The sequence below is a fragment of the Melanotaenia boesemani genome, chromosome 13, assembly GCF_017639745.1.
Source record: "Melanotaenia boesemani isolate fMelBoe1 chromosome 13, fMelBoe1.pri, whole genome shotgun sequence".
NCBI lineage: Eukaryota > Metazoa > Chordata > Actinopteri > Atheriniformes > Melanotaeniidae > Melanotaenia > Melanotaenia boesemani.
In genome coordinates, this window is record NC_055694.1 from 15673543 (window position 1) to 15699060 (window position 25518).

The window sequence follows — 25518 nt, forward strand, 5'->3', positions numbered from 1 at the left end:
GTAAATTAGATAAATATCGGTGGATTTAAAGTCCCACTAACACACCAAAACTGCATTTTTTTTTTCACGGAGAAATAATGGCACATACGCGGGCCTCTACTCAAAGTTAAAAGCAACTTACTGCCACAGACCTCGGCACAGCTTCACTTCACAGTCCGGAGAAAGGTACTGCATCCTTGCTGCCACAAAGCCCTTTCTTCCTCCGATAAGGGGAAGTCAGCAGCTGCGATTCCGGACAGTTAAGATTATATATGATGTGTATATATCGAAGGTTTGTCAGCTCTTCCAGGCCATAAAACCCACTTAAATGACACCACGTGCTTCCCATGCACCATTCACAGGCCCTGCTTGGGGCAATTGGCATATGTAACCTTGTAAACTTTAAAATACCCTAAAAGAAAGACATACAAAAAGGGATTGAATACATCGCCCACATATAGGTTAGGCCTAGCAGATCGCAGATAAAGTGGAAGCTGCGCTGACCGGTTCACATGTCGTCCAGGAAGCTCAATAGGAAGCTATTAGTTTCAAAGGTGAGTTGATTTTTTTTAAATTTTCCCCTTTATTTTCATTAAATTGTGTTAGAGAAAGACATTACCTTACAAACTTTGGGTTATACTGCATTATCACTCCTTCCACTTACTGTTGAATTCAGACACACAACAAGTGGCTTGATTTTATGTCCTCTTTATTACGCTAATACAATGCTGCTTTAACTACAGTGGGATTAAATAGGAAGGCGAAAACATAAAGTGGCCATGTGGCCTTTACGATGATGACGCGTCAGACTGCACAGGGCAGCAAAGTTTAGCGTCCACGTTGAGTTGTTATCATAGATCAATGTGTGTGTGTGTGTGTGTGTGTGTGTGTGTGTGTGTGTGTGTGTGTGTGTGTGTGTCTTCCTTTTCTGACAAAACAGGAAACGGAGTGTGCCTGTGGAGTGGTGGAAAAGGGGCAATAAAGTTTTATGAGAGCTTTAAACTTCAGAGCGCGTTTGTCAGCTTGAGAAATTCTGAGGAAAGCTAGTGAAACGTGGTCAAACAAAAGGAAATCTACACTTAGACCTGCAGCTTATTCAGATGATCTACAGCACAAAAACGTTATTTGTAAGACTGTTATATTATTTTGCAATCAACCACTGATAACAGACGTGGGCACACTGAAATCACCTTACTTTTAATAACTTTATTGGTTACAATAGACAAACAGGTCATCTGTCAGTTAATCTATGCCATGTGCAGGCACCTTCAGTTTACAAAGGGGGAGCTTCATTGCACATTATAACATATAGTTACTGAAGTACACATAATGATCCAGATTCACAACAATATGACAGTGACAATAATGATGCCTTCACAGATATCCATTCACAAAGACTTTGCTTACTGAACACATAACACGTTCAACAACATCCTAACTGCAACACACTGGTTTTAAAATAAAAGAAATGAGGGTGAAATGTAGTTATGAACATAAGCTCAGGTCAGTTTATGATTTACTTAGTATCTGCTTGATTCCCTGGCCGCAGATTTTTAACTATATGGCATAGCTGGAAATTATGCAGGCCACAGCTCAGCCGCCAGTATCCCAACCATGAATACAGATTATTAATATTGTGCAGCTTTTCAGTGCAATGCAGACCAAAGCCAGGCAGCGTGAAGGACCCAGCTCCCCTCAACCTCCTGTTCCCTTCGCGCAGTAAAGTGGGGTTATCATCGCATGGACAGCAAATTAATTTAGAAATGTAAACCGATTGATCAAAGTGAGTGATATTCAATACATTAGGTCCCAAACTGCAGCAAGTGACACATAATTGGTGATGAAGCACACAGAGCGGTGTCATGATGTCATTGCTCCTAGCGGTTCATCTGAAGGTCAGGCGGCACTGCGCAGTCAGTGATGGCTGAAAACGTGCTGCATGCACCCCACTCACTGGCTGCATTTTTACTCCTTCACTTTGATCTTTGAGTCCTTCTTCCACTTCATTCGTCTGTTCTGGAACCAGATTTTGATCTGCCTCTCGTTTAGACACAGAGTGTGGGCGATCTCTATGCGCCTGCGGCGGCTTAGGTACCGGTTGAAGTGAAACTCTTTCTCCAGCTCCAGAGTCTGGTACCGGGTGTAACTGGTCCTGGACCGCTTACCTTCCGATTCTGAAGTGGCATTAAAATAAGTTAGTTATCAATAGCAAAAATAAAATAATGGTAGATAAATAAAAAGATTAAACTAAATGTATTACATTAAAAAAAAGCTTGGTCATCCGATAGGAAACATTTCAGGCAAATATCTCTCCGTTTAGGTTCCTTTTCGCTCAGCAATGAAAGATAAAAAATGTTATATTTCCCATTTTAACTTGATATAACTTGTGGATTTGTGTAACAAAAATGTATGTAGTTCTGACAAGAACGGCTAGCTATAGGCATAACCTAGGCGTGAATTAAAGGAATCGTATCATTTATTAAAAACTAAAATTAATAAATGATAGCTTAATAAACATTCCTTATTTGCAAAATGTTAAATCAGATCATTTGAAACATGTGGGCCTCAATCTAAGCCGCTGCGCAGTGGTGTAGATCAGTATAATTTTGTGGGACGATAAAGGATATGCGTGTAAACCAAATAAATGGAATAAAAAAACAAAAACGGTTGTTTTTTAGATATTTCCATTTTAATGGAGATGCACAGGCATGCTAAGTAAAGCAACAGGCCTGTGCTATTAGACTTAAATATTTTTAACCTCCCTGCTGTGTGTTCCTGTACATTTGCACGATGGAACACAAAACAAGTCTAGCTTTTTTTCAGTAAATGTACTCACTGTCCATTTTGCAGTCTTCTGATTGTCAGTGATTCGAAGGCATGGAGAATAAGCATGCCTATTGAAATCTTTTCGAGGTGAAAAGTTCATGATTGGGTCAGGGCATTGCTCTTTCCCAGAGTTCAATTTAAGGCTAAGAGTTTTTTTCACCTTGTCATGATGTAAAACGCACAACTTATAAACAACAACGACAACAAAAAAGCATTAAGTGAAGCCCTTAGTTGCATTCGTGGTATTATTTCATAGTTTCATCATAGTTTTGTTTTCTTATCCAATTATACAACCATAAATCACACCACAGATCACCTCTTCACCGTAACAGAGCAGGTTTACGAGCAATGGATGCCTTTGTCATAAAATTTATGACCGCAAGTTTTTATTATTTCCTGCGTTTGGCCTATAAAACTCAAGAGGGACACTGGAACGAGCGAAAAGATCTGTTGCTACGTTAAGAGTGAATAAGGGAAATCATCTTAGCCGCACTTTAGAAAAGAGGCAAACTTTACCGTGGCTCATGTGCAGTTTTGTCATCCATGGATAAATCTGTGGCCGCTGCTCACTATCCTGACGATGATTCACATTTGTGTTTCGTTTCACTGATTGCGTGTTATCCGCGTTTTTGTCGCTCTCCTGGCTCTTGTTGCCGAGGGATTTGGCGCTTCTCTCCGGGTCCCTGTCTGCCCCACGTCCCAGCAGTGGACTGCTGCCGTAATTTAGCCCGCTCGCGTCCACAGACGAGCTACTGGACACCATGGTTATCAGTGGTCTTGACGGGAGAGGAGTATCCGTGTTGCCACGCAGGCTAGTTTTCATCTCCTTCTGTTCGACAGAAGTCGTGGGGACGGGACAAGAGTAAATCCCGTCCACATTAACACTCTCATAACAACTGGACCTGCTCCCAGATAAATCGAAACTAAACATAGTGTTAGAAGAAGTTGTCTCGTCTGTTTGCCTGAGACTGGAGCTGTCAACATAAATGCTCATTTTAAACTACCACCGACACTTATTTTGTCTTTTATCTAACCTATAAAGAGCTGCGGGATGTGTGTTACGGGTATTTCCTTGTTTTGGTTGGTCATTGCGTTTCTTTGGAGCCGCTTTTGGAAAACTCAAAGCTGCCTTCCTTTAAAAAATAAATAAATAAAAAAAATCCAGGATTTATAGGTGGAGTAGTCTTTGGTGTCCTTTTTTATTCTTGATCCGACGTGCGCTGCCCAAATATGGGGTATTTGTATGCGATCACGTGCACATATTGGCCAGTCATAAATTGGCTTGATACTCAATGGAGATATTGATGAATAGCAGAAACGTGTCCGGTAAACTTTGAGCTGTTGGTTGTTGGGGACCAGGCAGAGATTCTTTAGCGCAAAAAAGGGCAGGACAGTAAGACAAGAGCGTCATCTGGTGTCTGGAATGGAGCAGGACGGTCAGGACGGGCTTTGTGCCACTGAGGCACCAGGGTACACAACCGATTCTTAATAATAATAATAATAATAATAATAATAATAATAATAATAATAATAATAATAATAATACATTATATAATTTGGTATATATTTCCCTAAACATGGCAGTCGTAGTGAATTTGTTTGATATTAAAGCAACTAGGAAGATTTTATATTGTATATGCTGTCCAATAGTTCATTTCCGTTATACAATGATACCAAACATATTCTATAAGTTAATTTTCAAAGAGATCAAATTTTGTCTAGAAATTTTTTCTTCGCCCTAGCTATTAGGTACCACTTGCCTGCACAATCTATTGGCAGATTAAGCATGTGATCAAATTTAAAGTTTCTTAATTATTTATCATTTATCTGCCACATTTCTGTGCTAAAATGAGAATCCTGCCTTTTAAAAATCATCTGACTCATGTCACAAAATACACAACTCCATAAAAAAAAACAAGAGAGAGAGAGAGAGAGAGAGAGACCGGGAGGTAGGTTTTTTAAAGACTTTTTATTTCATGATAAACAATAATGACAAAACATGATTTTGAGACTCTCAAAGAAAAGTGAAAAATTAATTGTGTAAAAATTGATCTCACAAGAAAAGTCTATTGTGTCAAATGATCAAAAAACAAAGAATTGGGCGCTATTTTACATAATGCAGCGCCCAACGAAGCGATTAAATGCACAAGTCTTCGAAGAATTTACACAATATTCTGTTGCTTTTTTAAATATATACAGGTCTTTCAGTTGTGGTTGTGTGGGGACTGGACACTGTCCGTGCAACTTTTAGGTTAATGCAGGGCACTTTTCTGCGGAAGATTCAAGTATCGAGTGTCCTTTACTTAATGCCGTGGAATGTGCATGTACAATAATGAGCTAAGTCAAGCCAACACTGTATTTAGTGAGGTGATCAAAGAGTTCACAGTGATGGATGAGGTGATGGGGTAACTACACAGATTTCCCGGCATGGGAAATAACGGAAAGAATAATACGTTTTTTTATTATTATTTTCACAATGAAAGTGAGACATCGTAATAATAATTATAATAATAAAACCCACTCAATGCTCCAAATATCATAGGGACCAAACTGCAGCTGAAATCATATCTAAGGCTCCACACTCCTGTGGTCAATATGAAATGAAGAGCATCGGGGTAGCCATCATGCAGTGAAGTCGTTCTCAAGTCCATATAGATTTTTAGGTAGTTACGTTGGGTTTAAATGGTCATCGGGCGATTTCCCCCCCAGTCTTTTAACTATTCTTTCTTCTTGTCCTCATCCTTCCCTTCTTCCACTGCACCACTGCGTTCCTCTTGTTGTGAGGCTCCTGTCTGTTCACTTCCAGTCACCGTGGAGGTCAGGTTGCTCTCCTTCTTCCATTTCATGCGTCGGTTCTGAAACCAGATTTTGATCTGCCTCTCAGTTAAACAGAGCGCATTTGCGATTTCAATGCGTCTACGCCTAGTCAGGTAGCGGTTAAAGTGAAACTCCTTTTCCAGCTCCAGTGTTTGGTAGCGAGAGTATATTTGACGTCCTCTGCGTCTGTCCGTCCCGTAGCCAACTCCTGCTGGAATACAAAGTAAAGGCACTAATTTAATCGCTTACAAAGCCAGGTCACGTCTGGTTATACTTATTAAGGCGGTTGATCAAATGTTATACCACAATGCAAGAGCCACAATTTAAATCTACTGGGAAAATAGAACCATTTTGGATTCTGGACTAATCTTAAAGATCATATTTACTTTATTATGTAAATAATAAAACGCTTCCAACACATTGTATCTGTCTCATATTACCGATTATGGCTACTATATCATTCTTAAAATGAAAGCTGTTTGTTTGCACATGTTAGGCCCATCTACAAGTCGAGGGGATACAGTAATGTTTTATGAGGCCATAAAAAAGTAACTTACTCTCTTGGTAAGACAAATCGTAAAACTGGCCCATTTTCTTAATTTATTTGTCATAGTAAAACTCACCGCTGTGTGAGTTCATTCGCTGCATCCACGGGTAGATCGGGATGTTACTTTTCTGCTCCTGGGCTCCTGCTCTTCCTTGATCCAGACTGTACTCTTGAGCAATGTGGCTTTGTGTGTTGAGTCCCATGTTTGTTTGTCTGCAGCTGGGCAGCACGTCCTTGTCTTGGAGAAATACGTTTGATCCATACTCATACTGTGCCCTGCCAGAGCCAAAAACGACATTATCTTGAGGAGAGTAGAAAGGTGCATATATCCGATTCTGGGTCACGGCAGCGCCATATGACGAAAAATGCCTGACTGTGTCATAGGTGGTGGAGTTTAGAGGAACGTTAGGTAAAACATCTTGACCACCGGATAAATGGCAGGAGAGCGACGGGTTTGCGAAATAAGAATTCATACCTTGCTTGTAACCCTCTCTCCAACTCTCCCCACTTCTTTATCGGTCCCTTTTCAATCTCCTTCTCTGTAAATCTCTTTCCCGTCTGAGTCAACCAACCACCTTTCTTCTAGATCTTCAGCTTTACTACGACTTTCTGCCTCTCTAACTGGAAGTGGGCTACTTTGAGGATTGAATATTATTAATTTCCAATCTCCGGTTAAGACGCACAAACCCGAGTGTTATAGCCGAGGCTTGGCTCGGTGAGAGACAATATGACAATGTCAGCTGACCATTTTCAACCAATTGAGACGCAGGAGTTGAGACGAAACTGTAGCTTTTAGCTCAGAGCTTGAACATGAGTGCTAAATGCCGATAAACAAAACGTAGACATGAAGTGGTACACTATCCAGCTTGGGTATGAGAAGCTTTTAGCTTGAACTTTAAAGGCATTGAGTTTTTAAGAGGAAAACTGCGCAGAAAGTGGCCAGTCATGTTCAGTACAGTGTTCAGAAAGCATGATTTCTGGATGAAAATACACGAAATCCTGTATATGTGTATCTTTAAGGGTGCAATTCAGGAAAATTAACAACTAAAATGAGGCACAATGCAGAGTCCTTAACTGTAATACTAACTTCTTATGTGTGTAAATGTGTGAGAGAGAGGGTGTATGTGTGTATGTGTGTGACCTAACTCAGTTTTTATTTCATAACACCAGCAGAGATAGAGGTTACAACAACTTCATGCTGCCATTCGCTGCTTTTTATGAGGATCAAAACGAATATTAGCTTTCTATTGTCCATGTGCACCATATCAGCGAACTCCCAAAAAACTGTTAATGTGTCCTTTGTGTATGAATTATCTGGCAAAAGACCACTTTCATGCTTTTGCAGTTAACTGGGGGAGGGTGTAGGTGGTAAGAATGCGTTTATGGTCTCTCTTCTGTGAGGGCAATAAAACAAGTGACGTTCCCCAGCTCACTAACAACTATCTCTGCAGCAGAGCTTTGCAACTCAGAATCTCCCAGGCTCAGTAATTAAAGCGATTTGCAGCACATGGAGAAAAGCAAGTGTGGGAATAAAAATTGGGTGTATGTCCAGCGACTGGATAAGAAGTGTGTATAGGATGACTTCACCCAACAATCTTTAAAAAAAAGAAAGAAAGAAAATCTGAAAAATCAAATGAATTTTCTTTCTGTTCTTCCAGTAAGACGTCAGAAAAATTCATCCACAAGCCAGCTGTGGACGGTGTTCAATGTGTGCGACTAGTCCTCAGGTACACTCTCTGAAAGTCATAACAATAAAGTACAGACTTCAGATCAATTTTCACCCTGCAGAGTCAAACACAGAGCGCTATAGTATCCCTGTACAGATGTTTTCTGTCTTTTTGACGTGTTCGGATCTTACCTCGACATTCCGCTGACAAAAACAGGGGAAACAGGAACCGATAATTATCTCTGTAGCAAATTGTGGGTTTGAAAATCACTTTTGAAAGGTTTCGCGAGAACCATAACAAAACTAAAATTCATGGGGCAATTTATATATATATATATATATAAATTGCCCCATGAATTTTAGTTTTGCTATATATATATATATATATATATATATATATATATATATATATATATATATATATATATATATATATATATATATATATATATATATATATATATATAAAATAGATATTAGAAACGTGTTCAATAATGTAATAGATACCAATAAAATAATCAATGATGCAATTGAAAATGTCTGCTCAAACGAAGTCACGCCGGCTACATCAACTTATTGGTTAGGGTCATCGATTTCAATCGAATGAATACAAAAAGCTTGAACGTGCAACTGTTTGGTCTGTTGTTTGGGATCCTGAAAAGCCCATAAAAGAGACAAGAACAAAGAGAAGGAAGTAGCTGGTGCAATAAAAGTTTGCTTTCACCTATTCGTGGCCATATGTGACATCCGAAATACATAGAATTCTGCAAACAAAGCGTCCAAGTTGTAAGCTGCCACAATATCATTGTCCTTTTCTTTTTCCACTGTTTCTCGATTTAATAATACGAATCATTAAAAAAAAAAAAAAAAAAAAAAAAAGAAAAATGCACACAAAAAGAAAAAGACTAGTGGGACTTGGATTAATTATCCTTAATATTTGGCAACTAATGATCTAATGTTGATCAGAAAATGAACTCATCCCTTAACTCTGCCACTTAAAATCCGGATTTAAATAATATACAGTGCAAACTGTAAAAAATAAATGAATAAATAAATAAATAAATAAATAAATAAATAAATAAATAAATTAATAAATTAATAAATTAATTAATAAATAAATAAATAAATAAATATATATATATATATATAAAAGTTGGTGCTTCTTACTATGGCCTTCTTAAGTTACCATGCTAAGGATGTCATTAACAGGATGCGCATTGGATTTGTGAACTTTTTTTTTATTTATTTTTTTAACTCGCAGTTTCCACAACCTTGACATTTTCGGTTTATTTAGTTTTCATACAAACGTGATAAATTTAATAAACATTTTAGTGTTTGCCGTTTAAATAAAAGAAATGGGAATTATTACGTTTTCCAAACACGACTTTTTCAAATTGTTGCTTTCTCTCCCTGTGTCTCACACACAGGAAAAACACGCTGGTCCATAAAGTTGAGGCCGTAAATAAAAGCTGAACAGTAAAGCCAATGTGTGGACTGGAATGCAGCAGAGGTTGTGTCAGTGTGCAGAATCAGAAAGGTCATTCTTTCCCCCAGTGTTTTAGTGTTTTATTGCGGCCCGTGAGGCAAATCACATGCACGGCTTTTGATGGTGGAAGCCGTTTGGTTCACATTTTCACGATTTTAAAAGGAACCTTTTGAACAACGATGTATGAGTGAACCAAAACGGATACATTTTAATCAAAGTCATACTAAACTTTAATATTAATCATTAATGTTTAAATAATGGCAGATATTATTATTATTATTATTATTATTAATAATAATAATAATAATAATAATAATAATAACACTGCATGGGTACACTTTAATTAGTTTCTGAGCTCTTCGGGCCCAATTTTAACTGCCTGCGCCCCCAAAGTCTAACAGGGCCATATACCTCTTTGAACCTATAACTTTTCAGCCTGCTTGCAGAGATCATTTACTATGTAACGTCACAACATAATTCAGTATTAGCAATACGGGACCTTTAAAATTTCTACATTATCAGCCATGATGAAAAACACAGCGAGGGAAGCAAAGTCTGGTCAGCCCTTGATGCTTTTTCCTCTCCCCCGCTCCTAATAAGGAGTAATTCACATACTAACAATGTAAAGCCCCTCTATAAGCACTTTACCATCGCTGGCTGGTCCAATTAATGTCCGGAAGTGTTCGACTTTATGCTCGTTAAGCACTCAGGAAGCTGTTGCCCAATGAGTGCATGTTGATCCACACATCATAAATTAAGACCATTAGTAGGCAAAATTTTTGCCCTGTCGGGATTTGTAAGTGAGGTTTTAAATGTGGTGATATGGACATATTCGTGACTTCATGAAGTTTTATGCGAGCCTATCTCTGGTTTTAAAAACACTACAGGGCTAAACAATAGACTGTGGTTTTCCCCTCTTATTCTAAACGAAGATTTACATAACAACCCAAATAGCATATATTAAATTAACTGTCTCTTTCTGTTTCTCTCTCCGCAGACACACAGAGCTGGGCAGCAGCGGACAAAATCCATTGCAGAAGCAATTTTTCATAAGGGAAAAGCAAACAACGTGTGTAACAGTAGGTTATAAGACTTTAAAGGCTTCCACAAAGAGGCATTGGCAATAATTTTACAAGGTTGAAACGCGGGACTGCTGAGCTGGAGGAAGAATAAACACATGAAATCACTTTATTACATTGAACAATATTTCGTCTCTGCAAACGCATAGGAGACATTTCTTCAAGTTGAGCTTTGATAAAAACCCAATGCTTACAACTTCAAATGTGAAAAAAGTACTGATCACTGATGCCCCCTCCCCCATTCACTCCATCACACTCTCACTGACAGACAGACAGAAAGAGAGAGATTTAGCCTATCTAAGATACTTTAACATACTTTTAGAGACGATTAATTGTGCTTAAAACTACTGGACAAACTTTTCCCTCTTGGATTTGTATTTATGTTTATTGCACTCTCTTCGTTGCTTTGTCACAGACACACACGTAGCTCTAAAGAATCTTATTTTTATGTTATGAAAATAGGATATTTTTGAGTAAAACTTTTTTCTTTTTGTCAAATATTGGAGAAATTATCTATCTCTATATTATTGGTATTATCAAGTGGGGTGTGTTTGATGCATGATTAACTGTAAAACTTGTTTCTCCATTGACTAATGTTAACATTAAATGCTTAATCTTGCTGCTGCTTCTGGTTTTGATGATCATGGGTATATTTGTCATGGTTTTCTTTTCTTACAGTGTAAATAAAAAGAAGTGTTAACTTCTAATATGTCGTCAGTGGTTATGTCACAAATATATCATCTGCTACAAAGCACCGTATCTCAGGCTACATTAAAACAGGGGCAGATCTCTCGTTTGCAAAAGTAAGAACAACAAATCAGACACTCGGAAACACTCCTCGGTGTCAGCTCGAGTAGTTTCTTGCTGGCAGCAGTCTATCAGCTGGGTCAGCTGACATCCGCAGTGAACCGCTGCCGAAAACCAGCAGCCATAAACAACAAGCCTCAACACCCGCCCACTTCCACATGCAATACCTCTGGTCGCTAGGGGGCACTGCCGGGAGCTATCAGTGTGTCCTACATATTTAACCATATGTATACATACAAGTGCTTGTGTGTGTGACATAAAGGTACGTAATATTTCTCGTAGATGTTATTCAGACTCTCGGCATGAACTCTGACTAACATGTGACAAGAACTATGGAAGCCAGATATAATTAGAGCAAATCATCCAGCTCTGACTGTAATTTTAACTGCCTAGTCAGGAGGGCCTGTGAATGATGAGAAAGTTTACTATCAGGGAACAATTTATTACAGCAGATTGGCACAGTAGCCTACCTCTAAAATGCTCCCCTAATGCAGGCCAAGACGGCAGTAAGCACGCAGGTGCTCCAACCAGAGAGGACTAATGAAAACCGCTTCGGGCATCAGCAGCCTACCAGGCTACAGGTCAGGTCACCTACATGAATATACACTTAAACTTCTGTGATCTCATTCACCATTTCAACTCGACGAAAGGACAAAGAGAAGTAACAGTGAGAAGAAGCGGCATCTTACTTGAGCAGGCTCTCTTTCATTCGTAGCTTTTGGTCCAAAATAGCAGCTGATGGGTCACGACGGCGAGAAGGGCAATATCAACACAGCGCGCATCTCCCGATTACAGATGTTTGTCTTCACTTTCCAGCGATAAGGAGCGTATTGAGGCACGGTTTTTGTCAGCCGAGAAAAGTATTTTCTTGCTGGCTTGCTTGCTCTTTTTGCTTTTCCAGTCGCGGTTTTATTGCCTCCGGAGGGGGGGACAAACGCAGGCAGCGGCTGGTAGAGGCGGCGACTGTCCAGATGATCCCTCTGTCAGGAAGTCGGAGATCGGATGAATAACACATACAGTCGTATACCAAAGTGACTCGGCTATTTTCTTCTAAATACGAGTAAAAAACAAAAGACGTTCTACGCCCTGCTTGGTCTGCAGCTGATACAAGGGAAGGACCAGAGAATAGACAACAGCATAAAGTTCATGTTCATAGAGCGTGTGCCACGTGGCTGGCTTCAGCCAATAGCAGAAAAGATTCAGTCGTAAACTTTTATTACTCAGCTGTAAATTTCTCCCTTTAACAACCAGGAATGTTTGCACCCATCTTTTACTTTCTTTCTTTTTTTCCGATAGGACAAAACTAAAAACGGCCACACACAACATGAAGCACGATGCTGGATATTCCAATATCTCACAAATCAGACATACGTCAACATGACAGTTCCCCTGCAGACAGACTGCATGACATGATGCACCCATACAGGGATCAGTAAAATGGAAGTGTGGAAGTAGGAAACAGAGGGACAATGCAGGATCATTCATTAATCTTCAATTAGGATTCTTCAAGACGCACCAGCCTTGTGTGATATATATATATATATATATGGCAAATATGGCATTTGAGTGCAATTTGAGTCTGAGAAGGCATGCACAATTTCATTTATAAAGTGTTGTGCCAAGCAACATACATGCTTTGTAAATCTAAAGCAAAGTTTCAGCCAGAGCTAAGAGTAACACACTCACACAAAATGCAACTTTTGGAAATATAAAGACAGAAATTTTACATTATGAAAATAACGAGACAGTAAAGCGAACCCTGGTTTTACAAGATCCCTCCTTTGCACAAGGAAAAAGCAAAATACATGTAAACGCATGTAAAAGCATTTAAAAATAATACTATAATTTAAGCCTATTGAGCAAGTTTAAGCATGCGAATTCGAAGAGGCCATCATTTCCAAAGAGTCGTGTGACATGAAGTCAAAGTGATGAATATGGTATATTTTTGCACTCATCATAAGAAAAGAAATTGTATTACTTGGATGCGCGCTGCATCATCGCAGGCCGTGATCACCAGCCGCAGTACAATGAGACAAGAGATGCAGGCCCATGTGAGCCGTGTCTTTACACCCTAATAAAGTTTACTGCAGGTACACTAAACTTTATTGGTAATGTCAACCCTCGTGCAAAACTACACACACGCACACAAGCAAAAGGAAAGCAGTATAACGTGAGTTAGGTCACATCCGGAATTTTCTGAACACTAAATGCTTGAGAGAGAGAGAGAGAGAGAGAGAGAGAGAGAGAGAGAGAGAGAGAGGGAGAGAGAAAACGGGGGTAGTACATCGTCGCCTAGGTTGCTTCTTTATCTTAGTGTGGACTAAGATCAAGGAATAATAAAATCTAATTATCAGGCTGCAGATAGTTGCATTTTAATGCAAATAATGAAATCGAAAATCCTTATCGTTATGCATTTATTTGTTAGAAATTACCATTTGCTACCAGCAAATAGAGCATTTTCTAATTGTATTTTATTCGAGTTCCTTTAATGTGACATCGAAACAACCGTTATTTTATCTTTTCTCTTTCTAAAATTAGGTACTAAGTCGATATGTTTTCTAATTAGCACTAAATTTTAATTTGAAATTTGAAAAAAATAAAGAAAGAGGAAAACATGATGAAATTAAAATTCAAAGGAAAACCTCGTAACTGGATCATATTCACCGTCTATAGACTCACATATAGACTCACTATGTCTCTCCAGTAAGTAGACTATATCATGGATTGCATTTTTTCAAATAGTTTAACTGACCAACGAAACGGACAAACTGGAGAAGCATAATCGGGGTCTTGATTAATTAAGATGCCTATATGGTCATTTTAGTTAATATATGAAGAGGAATATAAGAATTACGTGTATGGAAAAAGAGGGAGCAGATCGAGCAGGTGAAACGCCTCAAGTTGGCTGTCCCATTTAGGCGTAGCTATTTTTATGTTTATTTTACTTGATTATTCCTCAGACGTTGCGTGACCTGCTCTTTCACTCCGTTTAATCCAAACAGTCACAATGAAAAGCAGCAGAAGCGGCGGGATTGAGGATGAGACACCGACTGTTATCTGCACTTGGCCTCCTATTCGCTTTGATTTTAGCGATGTGTTTCTTGGATTTGTCTGGACACCAAGTTTCACACAATACCTTGCACTGTAAAGACCCTCACCACCCCCATGCTTTGCAGTTATTTAGTCTGATTATTAATATGAGAAGTCAGATGTTTGTGTCATCTCAAAGAGCCATTATTCTTCCCAAGTTTCATTAAGAAAAGCCTCGTGTCCTCCCAGAAGAGAGGACGTTTCTTATTAGACGGATGAATCAAATACGACTCAGGCGTGCTGTGAAAGGGGATTTGTGGTTTTCTTCTAAGGTAAAGAGATACGTTTGCAAATGCAGGCTTTTTTTTCTTTTTGTATCAATTACTTCTTTATTTCCGTGTGTTCTCCTTTATCGAAGTAATAAGTTGGAAAAGTTAAACTATTCAGGCCAAGTGGCTGTGCGCATTTACTTTTCTCATTCCGCCACAAGCGAATGTAAAGTCTAAAACCCACAGCATCACCAAAACATCAACACTATGCTTATCTATTGTCTTACTTTTTTTTCTCTGTGGTTTCTATCAATAAAACAACAAAAAACAAAAACAATTAACGTGAGCCATCTTGTTTATTTGTGATTTTACATCAACAATGGCGGGGACACACAATTCCGTTTTTCACAGAAATAACAACAGGAAACGAGCATATTGTTAACATCAATATATAACAAGACGTACATAAAGATTATATTCAGTGCAAAACAACTACGCTATGTCACCAGCACATTGAAATAAAAGTTCCCTTATAATCGTTGTAATTGTAGCAGGTATTATCATACGCAAATATGCGTTATAGGCAGTTTTAGTTGTTGGGGAAATAGCTTGCAATTAAATCAGAGCAATGCCACACATGTGGAATATAAACTCTGCAGGGCCAAAGCTCTGAGTTTAGGTAGTGCGTGGTACAATCTCAAAATGGTTTGCTTGGCTTTGAGCTAATTGTCTTCCCAAGACTCACAAATTGTCTTCAACAAGTGTTTATTGAATACTGGGTAAATGCTACACACATAACTTACTAATATAAGGTTGTTATAGAACATTTTAAAATTAAAACCATATGAAATCTCTATATTCAGAAATCTCTATTGCAATTTCCCCAGGTTTAGGTAGCATCAAAGGATTTCAAACGGTTGCATTTCCCTGGTAATCCTAGAAAAAAAGATATCTGAGGAGCTAATGGCTACTTTTGTCGGGGTCATAAAACAAGTAAAATAGTAACAGTAACAACTCTAATAATAAAAGGTGTGGTTTATACATGGGCTGTTAGCCAATGTAACTGCGGCGATGATGTTTGAACACTTACTACTAAGTTACAGGCCTACGTTTTGTTTACAGTTTCTTAGAGGCCGATCTGGAAAGGTGTTCTTCCTGAATGTAGGCTTGAATCTATTTACAACACAGGTGTTGGTCATGTTTTGATATTATTTGGCTACGCGTTTCATACAGAAAGCAAATTTGTTAAAACCAAAAAAAAAAAAAATAAAAATAAAAAATAAAAAAGTGAAGAGAAGAAAAACAGCTACGCCATTTTCCATAACATGCGTTTTAATTTACCCTTTCTGTGTAAGTGTGAGAGTTCTATAACAAAAATGTTTACAAGCGTGTGTAACTTATCCAAATGGCAATCATAGAACAATCGAGGGAAGGGAGAATTTTGTCTATTTGTGACAGCAATATTGGTGGGATTCCTGTTCCCTCTTGACAAAATGGAAGGGTGGTCATAAAGTTGACGCTCTTTGCCTCCTTGTGACTCTTCCTCTGTTTATAGGACCTCTCTCCTTTTTTTTCCTCTTTTTTCAGCCATATAACCATAAAAAAGGACCATAAAAATCACTCCTTGCTCTCTTCTTTCTCTTCCGCTTCTTTCTCTTCTGCCTCTTCCCCTTCACCGTCCTCGTTGCCCTCTTCCTCAGCCTCAGCCTCGGCTTCAGCTTCTCCTCTCTGACCCGGAAACTTGTCTTTGTTGTTCTCTTTTTTCCATTTCATCCTTCTGTTCTGAAACCAAATCTTCACCTGCCGCTCGGTCAGGCTCAGGGCGTGGGATACCTCGATCCTCCTCTTACGGGTCAGGTAAGGGTTGAAGAGAAACTCCTTCTCCAATTCAAGAGTTTGGTAGCGACTGTAGGTTTGCCTCCCATTCCGTCTGCCTGGGGCTTGAATGAAATAAAGCCAAAAGTTAGCTGGACCGAACCACGGTCTCGAATAAGAAAACATTCAGATGATTAATAAATCATTTTGCTTTTTTCCTCAGTCTGAATACTGATCAAACTAAATGGCATTAGTTAAAGTGGGGGTGTTATTTTTTTCACGTGTTTGATAAATGAGATTTTCCATTAGCAGTAGTATTTATTCTCACAAATAAAACAACCGAGTAACTAACTATGTACGGAAACTGTAAAAGTAGAATAAAAATAAAACAAAAATAGTTTTCCACCTTGCAATAATCGAAGCTTTGGCTATATCTTGCAACTTCGTACTAGTAGTACAAACAGCTGGGTGAGACTTTACTGTATTTTTCTTATTTTTTGTTTACACACACACACACACACACACACACATACACACACTCATATATATATACATATATATGTGTGTATACATTCAAAACACAATCAAAACTGTATCTGTACCAAACTACACCTTATTCCTACAAACAAAACACATGTAAAATGAATTGTGGTTTACATACCAGAAATAAAGTCCCACAACCAACAACATATATGCACTACTTTCCCCCTAGTACAACATTCCTCTCTAAAACTAGGCCTAATACAAGCATGGTGGAGAATTTCAGTCACTCAAACATAGTAGGAAGAAAATAAGGGGCCAGAGTATGAAAAAAAAGATGAGATAACCAACAGATGTGGACAGGCTAATGATGTAATTCTTTCTGAGCAGATAAAGATGAAGCTTACACCTGTGTGAGCTGATGTAGCCTGATAGCCTGAACAGAATGGCCCATGAATGGAATAACAATATCCACAAAGTCCTTACCATTATGGCTGTATGAGTATGAGCCACATTGGGCCTATGGGTCAAATTACCCCTTAAACCCGGATTGTGGATAATCGGGATGTCCAGTGTTTCAGCTAACCCCCCTGTCACTCTACATGCTGATGGTGGTTGTGGTATCATCATATTTTCAACACTGAATGATTCATCCCTCTTTGTAGCTCGTTTTTCAGCTTGTGAATATCTTCACCGAACGATTATTGACTTCAAAGAGCTGTTGTTATGAGCTATGATATGTAATTCAGTGTTTAAAGGCACTTTTGAAATCAACCCTGCATGAACATGTGCTGCAGAGTAACAGCAGCCTGCAGCTCAGGTTGTATGTGCCTCATCATGTTCTCTGACTTATCTCGTTTTATAGTATAGAAACATAATTATTGACACTCACGGATATTTAACACACATGCAAAAACACATACACACAAGACAGATACACACTGACCCACACACGCGCCCCACAGAGTGACACAGAAAGAAAAATAAATAAAAATTATATGTTTCTGACCGTGGGGTCTCATCCAAGGAAACATAAGACTGGGAGAGGAGTTTTGATTTAAGTGGCCTTGTCCTTCTCCGGGGTTAGAGCTGCTCGACGATTTACAGTCTGGGTATTGCGCTAGGCTTGCGTCTTGCTGGGTACCATAAAGCGTTTGCCTCGGAAGGGTTTCGTAGCCATAAAATTTCGTTGCGTCTCCGTGGCAAGCCAAAGCGCAGGGGTTTTGTTGGTATCCGGGATTGGAGATCCCCGTGGACCCGTGGTGGAAAAAGTCCTGCACATGATGGGACGGGTGCTGAAAGCCCGGTGCGGCTGCTCCGGGTCCGTAAACTAGCGTGTGGCTGCGGGCAACGCTTTGTGGAAACCTGCAGTCGTAGTAAGTGGGTTCCAGTGACTCGCTGCCTTTGTATTTAGAAAAAAGAGGGTTAACAAAATAGGAGCTCATGTTTAGTTAGCATCAAGCAGACGGGCTCTCTCGCAGCTGAATATCTCCTTTAGGATGATGGCAGCCTTTTGTTTAGGGTCCCAACTCGCACAGCGCACACAGGCAGATAAACCGGAACTAGGAGAAACGCTGCCCCTTTGGACAATCTACGGCAGCTCACTCTCTCTGAGCCGTTCCTCTCATCGGGTTTCTCTGGCAGTCGTGAGCGTTTTCTCCCCAGGTTTTGCAGTCTCAAACTCGCTTTATGGCATGTGCTTTGGACATGCGTTAGCTAAGGTTAAAGCTGGCTTGCTGCACCGGCACAGTCACAGGCGCTGCTCTTTTCTTTCTTTTTCCTTTTTTCAGCTTCCCACCCAACCGCCCCTACCACAAGCGCCCCCACCCTCCTCCACCCCCCACCCCTTCATCTTTCCATGACCGTTCAGACGTGGGCCCTACGTATATCCACCTTGAGAGGAGATTCACTAATCATGATCCAACAATCTAAGAGGGTGTAAATATGATCAATGTTTTGTTTATCACAAAAATCCTTGTTGTGTGCTGACCAATGGTGCTTTGAAATGGTTCTAATAGTCTGATGGGCTCCCACTGTAATCTAAATTTATAGTTAAGATGGTTGTCTTTACATGGGGCTAAAGAAGTGCTCGAAGCAGGGAAAATCTACCATTTGAAGATAGATAAAGGTGTTATAAGTTGATATTTGCCCTACTCGGCCCTAAAGCTTAGCCTACACGATTCCACACCACAGCTGGCCTTTCATGCGCTCCAACAAATCAGCATAGTATTTGTAAATAATACAGGTAGAAAATAATTAAACACCGAAGATCCAAGTCAGCACAAAATAAAGTCGAACAGATCTGCTGGTAAAATAATGATTTTAAGACAAAAGGTTCTCCCTGATGTGAGCCAGTAAAGTCCAATGCAACACATTTGTGCCAGGCGATGTAAAACACCGTCACTCGCAAATATAAACACGACCCATGAATACTATGTGCCACTTAGTGACCCCGTAAAACCGACTAGGATGAGCAATAAATCTCCCACATGGTGGGGTTCATAAAATGTAACATTGGGTGTTTAGCTGCAATCAACGCGCGCACGACTCCCAGCTCAATAGTTGTATGGTGTCTTACTCCCAATATGCCTGTGTGGTTTTTTGTGGGGTTTCAGACGTATTATACACATAATCGTAAAATATGAAAGAAGCACAGGGCGAATTTATAGACCTTTCACACTCTATAAATATGCAGATTGCCAATCACTTCTTTGGGACTCTGAACTGCTAGTACAGACCGTATAACCGAGAAGGCCTAGGAGTATTGGGAGTTGGGAGTATTTTTAAAAACCATTTATTATTATTATTATTATTATTATTATTATTATTATTATTATTATATTATTATTATTATTATTATTATTATTATTATTATTATTATTAATAATAATAATAATAATAATAATATTTGTCATTGTTGTTCAGTTTTTTTTTTCTACAGACAATGCTGTTACTTTTGTTTCTCTTTTTTTATTGTAATGATATTTAATGACAAAATTGTCCATGGTGGGTCAATAAAAAGTATTTTTTGTTCATATGTGATTCTGTTTCTTTAATGTTCTTTTTTTTTTGTTGTTTTTGTCTTTCCACTACACTACTTTCATGTAATCTATCTATCTATCTATCTATCTATCTATCTATCTATCTATCTATCTATCTATCTATCTATCTATCTATCTATCTATCTATCTATCTATCTATCTATCTATCTATCTATCTATCTATCTATCTATTTATATATATATATATACACACACATATCTATATTTATTTAGCTTTATTTAAATTTTATTATCAAAGGTATTATTCTTCTACACCAATAAAGAGAATAAAATCGAATCTGTAATTTTGATGGATTTGGTTCAACATTTGTCCTTGTAAATGCAAGCTCTGTTCAGTTTAATAAAATTAAAAGTAAATTAAAAGTTTTTCTGAAACTACTTTTTCCCTTGTTTTTACGTTGAATAAATTTAGGCAGAGATTGACATCTTCATCACCTCAATAACTATTTATTTGAAGTCAAACGGAACAACCAACTCACTGCATTCCAAAGTGCTGCTCTGCGGCCTGTTACAGAAAATGCAGTGCGTGGCCATATCTGTCACTTGTCATCGATGGGTTACTCTTAATTCTTCAGCCAAGCTACAGAGCTGCAAAACAAGCTTCTCATGCAGACCATGCCCAAAACATGGACCAACAGCGTCATCTAGTGTTGGGATGTGCCCCTAAACCTCAGTGATCCCACCAATCAGAACACATCAGCTATATGGGTACAGAAAGGGTCTCCCCATCTGTCTAAACCTTGTATGTATTCTGGCATTTATCCTGTCCTTTACTTTGAATTAAACAGGTTTAAAGATTATGTTGAACACCAAATCTTCAACCGTTTCATCAGTCCTTTTTGTTTTATTGCGCACGTGAAGTAGTTGCTGTGCTGCTGTGTTTCCTGTTGTGACGACCGTCTACATCAGAGATAACTGCTCTGCAGCACTCACATTTATGCACTACAACTATTGACTTTTCCCCATCTAATTGAAGGCTAATCGACCACTCTTTTGATGAAGTACAGTGGAGTTGAAGCTGGCCCATCAGAAAAAAATCCCCAGAACAGTGTGCACGACTCTCCTTTGAAAGAGTCCACCACCATCGTCCATTACAACCATAAAGTAATTTAGCCCAGACGTCTAGCCGGTTAGTCGAGTTTGCTTTGTTCGTCTGCATTTGAGACAAACAGCCGTGCTCCAACAGGGGTTGTAAAACTAGCATTTTTGTCCGAGGTGAGCGGAAATGCACTAGATTGGGCTTTGAAATGATAGCATCCTGTCTGTATTGTTTGCCACCACAAAAAGGCAATTTAGGCCAATCCCAGGAAACAAATGCGAGACATGGGAAATTGTCTCTGACTTAAAAGTTTTGCTGGTCAAAGTTTGCCAGTATTTCTGTTCGCATTGGATTGCAACATCAGCAAACTCCATCAAACTCTGCTGATAAGTTTAGACAAAATGTGTACTATGCCCAGACCTAAAATGATATCGCACATGTATCTGGTATTTATTATGGTCACCTAAAAATTTTATATAGTTTGAACATGAGTTATAACATTGCAAATCTTTTTAGAAAAACAGGAAGGAAAAAGGAACGGTATACGATTATTTTTTGTTTTTATTATTTGTAGGAATGAGTATTTTACAAACAAATAAAATAAGATACCGCTTTTAATTTATTATATCTTTTTTCAAAACTGCGACGGTGAGCGGTGGACACTTAAGAAGGACAGAAAGACACTAATTTTCGCTTTATTTAATGCAAAGTAAATATTGGTAATACTGATACAAATAATAATGAAAATAGTAGTATTGTCTTATTTACGGTTTAAACGAGCTGCCAGCTAAAGCTGTCGAACTGAGCCCTTTGCAATATTCACCATTAGGTCACAGCTGTGTTTGCAGCATGAAGCTAAGATAATAATTTTCGTGACGCAATTTCCCTGCAGTTTATAATTCATTAAAATAGTTTTTCTAAAAAGAATTTTAAATTTTAGGACCTCTCCATGTGCAGCTAAATTGCCAGCATGATATTCCAATGAATACAGAAAACAAACACTTGTGTTTATGGTTATATTTGTAGAGGTCTTTAGCTACACTCTATAATTAAACTCGTAGGCTACATTCATGAGAAAAAAAGCACAAATACAGCAACAACTATCACAAAATACAAGACAGACAAGTCGTTCGCAGATGCTCTTTTTCCTGTACAAAATACTCCACCTGCGCAAGAGGGTACAAAGTAAATAAACACAAAAGAAAACATTTACATCATAAATTATGGTTTCATGAAATTTAAAAGAATTCAAGTATAGCCTTTCTTCGGATGGTTTTTTCCAATCCAAATTGCGCTTCTTTAATTTCTCTTACAAAAAACATTGAAGTGAAACAGAATGTTATTCCCCCCCAAATACCTTTTTCTTCTTTCTTCCTTTTTTCTTAAATGCAAAATGCTTTCACTGTGCGCTAGAAAATAATAATCAGCATAAAACAGTCTGGAAGTTAGGGTTAATACAAAATCAAACAAAGTGATAAAAATGACAAGGAAGTGGGGAGGGGGTGTCATCGTGGGTTTTGGTACATCTGTGCTGTCCATGTGACTAGTGGTTTCTTATAGTTGTTTTCTCACTGCAGTCCACATTATTGTTCTTTGCTTTCGGTCTTTTCTTTGTTCATTTTCTTCATCTTCATTCGCCGGTTCTGAAACCAGATTTTGACCTGCCTCTCGGTCAGATTCAGTACCCTAGCGACCTCGTATCGGCGGTCTCTTGTAAGGTACATATTGAACAAAAACTCCTTTTCCAGTTCGAGAGTCTGGTACTTTGTGTACGGACATCGTTTCTTCCTTGTGGAGCGGGCATGTATCCAATTTGCCACTGGGTTATCTGCAAATAAAAACCATAATAATAATAAAAAGAGAAAAACAAGAGGGAAAACCATTTTTAAAACAATGACTAGAAGTTGAACCCTTAGGAACGTGTGACAAGATCATCTAAAGGTGTACAACTCAAAGTAATTCTAATTTTTGTTCATTTTATAGCTAAGTTGAAATAAAACATTATATAAAAAAATATTCTCAGCCTTACAGCGAGCAAACCTCCGCTGATTTGCTTCCTTGTCCCTTTAACTTGAGAGCAACACCGTCGTAAAGTACTCAATGCGCTTATTCACTTTATTGGCCCATAAAATGGTCCGTGGTTCAAGCCTTTACAGGTCCGTGGTGAAAGTACTAGAGTATGTCCCTACATTCCTCAAGTTGGCTGAAAAAGTCATGTGAATTTGTTTTGGACTAAGAGAGGAGAGAAAATGTCATATGTGACTGTATACATATAGCCTAATCTTTTCACTGTTTTGTGGGGGAATATTTTACCACAGGGAATCTGAGATAAAGGAAAGAAAGAAAGAAAAAGGCTTTCCCTCACAAGATGGGCCTGCAGACAAAATAGACTTGAAAGTCGGCTTATGGGGTTTGATGTGCTGTCTTTAATGGCACTGGGTCAGAATATAGTCATAAAAGGAACCATTTAGCTTTTACTGATAAATAGATTCATATGTCGGTTTAGGGTTTCGCTTTAAATGAGCACCTTGCATGTTTTTACATTATGCAACATCCTTCCAAATTCAACGTCTTCCTGCAGATTTGAGTCCATGTTTACAGCCCCGTCTAGTTTTATAGCCCCAATATTAGCCTAGTAGCATTTGTCTTTTATAGTTCCTAAAGCTTCCCCCCTAGCACAAGTGATTCAGAGCCCAACTGAAAGGGAGAAAGAAACAGCTTATCTTTCCATTTTATACTGAACGATAAAACAGCTCTTAGTAAATGCAGTTTTGTACAATCCAAAACAAGGCTCTGCCCAGGCTGTAAAAGACCATAGGAGCTTGAACTTACTCGGATCTAGCTCCGGTTTTTCCTCTTTATGCTTCCCTGAAGCCAGGAGTTCCGACTCGGGAGAAGGGATATTCTGCTGCGTCTTGTCTCGAACGTCAGTGGATGAGCAGTATAGATAATCCGAGTAGGTTCGTCCGCTGGAGCTGAGACATTCACCGGTTCTGTGCTCCTGAAAGGCATCGGGCTTCAGCCCATAGTGCCTGCCGTTCCCCGGATAGCCGTGGAAAGGCACGGCGCCCGATATCGGCTCCAGCCAAGACCGCATATACCTCGAGTCTGTGCCTAAGTGAGGCTGATGACTGTATGGATGGTAAACCACTGATGACTGGGAGTGTACTGGGGCCCAGGACGTGGAGAAGACGGGTGGCTTGGGTGCGAAGCTGCAGGAAGGATAGTCAGCGCACTCCGGTACTAGGGACGTCGGACGAGGGCCGGTTGGGTGCGAACCGGCAGCCGAAAACCGAGTAGCAGCAAGGACATCCTCATTCTCATGGTTGATCAAGGAGTCCACATAATAATTACTTATGGGACCCGTGGTCGACATGTCGAAGCTTCCCTGACTCTTTTACATGCATCCGTTTATTATATGGAGTGTATGTGTACTTTTTTTTATCTAGCCATAGAACAATCAAGGCAGGTAATTATTTCTCAACGCTTCCCTTGCTGCTATTGGCTGCCTCAACGACACGTGATTATATTTACCCCCACAAAAATTGTACAGTGGATCAATGCGCCACTTACCCTGGGATACCAATGCTCATAAATTGGATCAAAGAATGTGTGCTTTTACGCATTTTCTTGGACGTATAGAGGTAATCTGATCAACATTGCTTTTTTTGTATGAAGAAAATATGCATCGGTAGTGCCAGTTGTCGGTCTTTTTCCAGTCGCAGTACAGACCTGCGCACATTACGTCTGAAAGCAGGGAACTATTTGATGGTGTAATCAATCTCTGTCAGGCAAAATCTACCGAAGCTCCATGCGGTTGCAAGGGATAGTATTACAGCATTATATGCTTTACTGAATCGCTGGGTAGTTTTACTTTCATCAAGCCAACAACGTATTTGCATAAGTTATAAACTAATCGTTTTATCAAATACGTTGCTGGTTTAATGAAGGTTAAACAAGCCAGCAACGTCTTACCTTCATCAAACCAGCGACTTATTTGATCAACTCATCACTAAATACGTTGCTGGTGTGATGTAGATAATACGTTTCTGGCTTGTTTAAATTTCAGCACACCAACAACTTATTTGATAAAGTGATAAGTTTATAACTTCATGTGGAATGCTGTTTATTGTTAAAAGAGAAAATCTTTCTCAGTGGCAGCGTGGAGACCTGACAGGGCAGAGAAAGAATGATAATATAGGATACAGCATACACCAATGATAAAGTTTACACTGTTTTAACGAGGGCCAGAAGACCAAGTATTTCCTAAATGGGATTGTGCTATTCGAGGAGGGGATTCCGAATCCTGACAAGCAACCCACTAAACCTGGCTATATTTGGCTAGTTCGTGTTTTTATGCCCATCAATAAATTTTAACGAGGAGCATTTGATTGTTCATAAACGTGTCGTTAATAAGACTGTATCCGAGATTCCCGTTTGACATAAAACCAGCACTATTGTATGCATGTGAAACATTTTTATGAAATCAGAAAGGCTGAGGACTGAAAAGGGGACACTGCGAAGAAGCGGTAAAAGAGCTTACTTGATAAAAAGCTTTAATATAAGAGATCATGTTATAGCAGTATCCCATAGAGTGAGTTTGCTGTTTTGCACTG

General features: G+C 39.0%; 4 protein-coding genes across 6 annotated transcripts; all 4 read right to left on the bottom strand.

The window, feature by feature from the left end:
- Nucleotides 1-1183: 1183 nt before the first annotated feature.
- LOC121652126 (homeobox protein Hox-C5a-like) lies at nt 1184-4040 on the bottom strand. The gene is made up of 2 exons (XM_042004716.1): nt 3322-4040; nt 1184-2153 (listed from the first exon to the last, which is right to left on the bottom strand). The coding sequence occupies exons 1-2, from the start codon at nt 3797-3799 to the stop codon at nt 1945-1947; spliced, it is 687 nt and encodes a 228-aa protein (XP_041860650.1). The 5' UTR covers nt 3800-4040; the 3' UTR covers nt 1184-1944.
- Nucleotides 4041-4805: 765 nt separating this feature from the next.
- hoxc6a (homeobox C6a) lies at nt 4806-12042 on the bottom strand. Of its 3 annotated transcripts, XM_042004715.1 has the most exons (3): nt 11897-12042; nt 6246-6445; nt 4806-5833 (listed from the first exon to the last, which is right to left on the bottom strand). In XM_042004715.1, exons 1-3 carry the CDS (start codon nt 11914-11916, stop codon nt 5523-5525), a joined length of 531 nt encoding a protein of 176 aa, XP_041860649.1. In that variant the 5' UTR covers nt 11917-12042; the 3' UTR covers nt 4806-5522. The 3 variants fall into 3 exon arrangements, with proteins under 3 accessions (XP_041860649.1, XP_041860648.1, XP_041860646.1); XM_042004714.1 differs by lacking the exon at nt 11897-12042 and having other exon boundaries at nt 4806-5830; nt 6246-6839; XM_042004712.1 differs by lacking the exon at nt 11897-12042 and having other exon boundaries at nt 6246-6839.
- A 2856-nt stretch (nt 12043-14898) lies between these two features.
- On the bottom strand, nt 14899-18324 carry hoxc8a (homeobox C8a). The gene is made up of 2 exons (XM_042003816.1): nt 17811-18324; nt 14899-16446 (listed from the first exon to the last, which is right to left on the bottom strand). The coding sequence occupies exons 1-2, from the start codon at nt 18244-18246 to the stop codon at nt 16124-16126; spliced, it is 759 nt and encodes a 252-aa protein (XP_041859750.1). The 5' UTR covers nt 18247-18324; the 3' UTR covers nt 14899-16123.
- A 3634-nt stretch (nt 18325-21958) lies between these two features.
- On the bottom strand, nt 21959-24287 carry hoxc9a (homeobox C9a). The gene is made up of 2 exons (XM_042003854.1): nt 23735-24287; nt 21959-22730 (listed from the first exon to the last, which is right to left on the bottom strand). The coding sequence occupies exons 1-2, from the start codon at nt 24276-24278 to the stop codon at nt 22486-22488; spliced, it is 789 nt and encodes a 262-aa protein (XP_041859788.1). The 5' UTR covers nt 24279-24287; the 3' UTR covers nt 21959-22485.
- Between the last annotated feature and the right edge of the window lie 1231 nt (nt 24288-25518).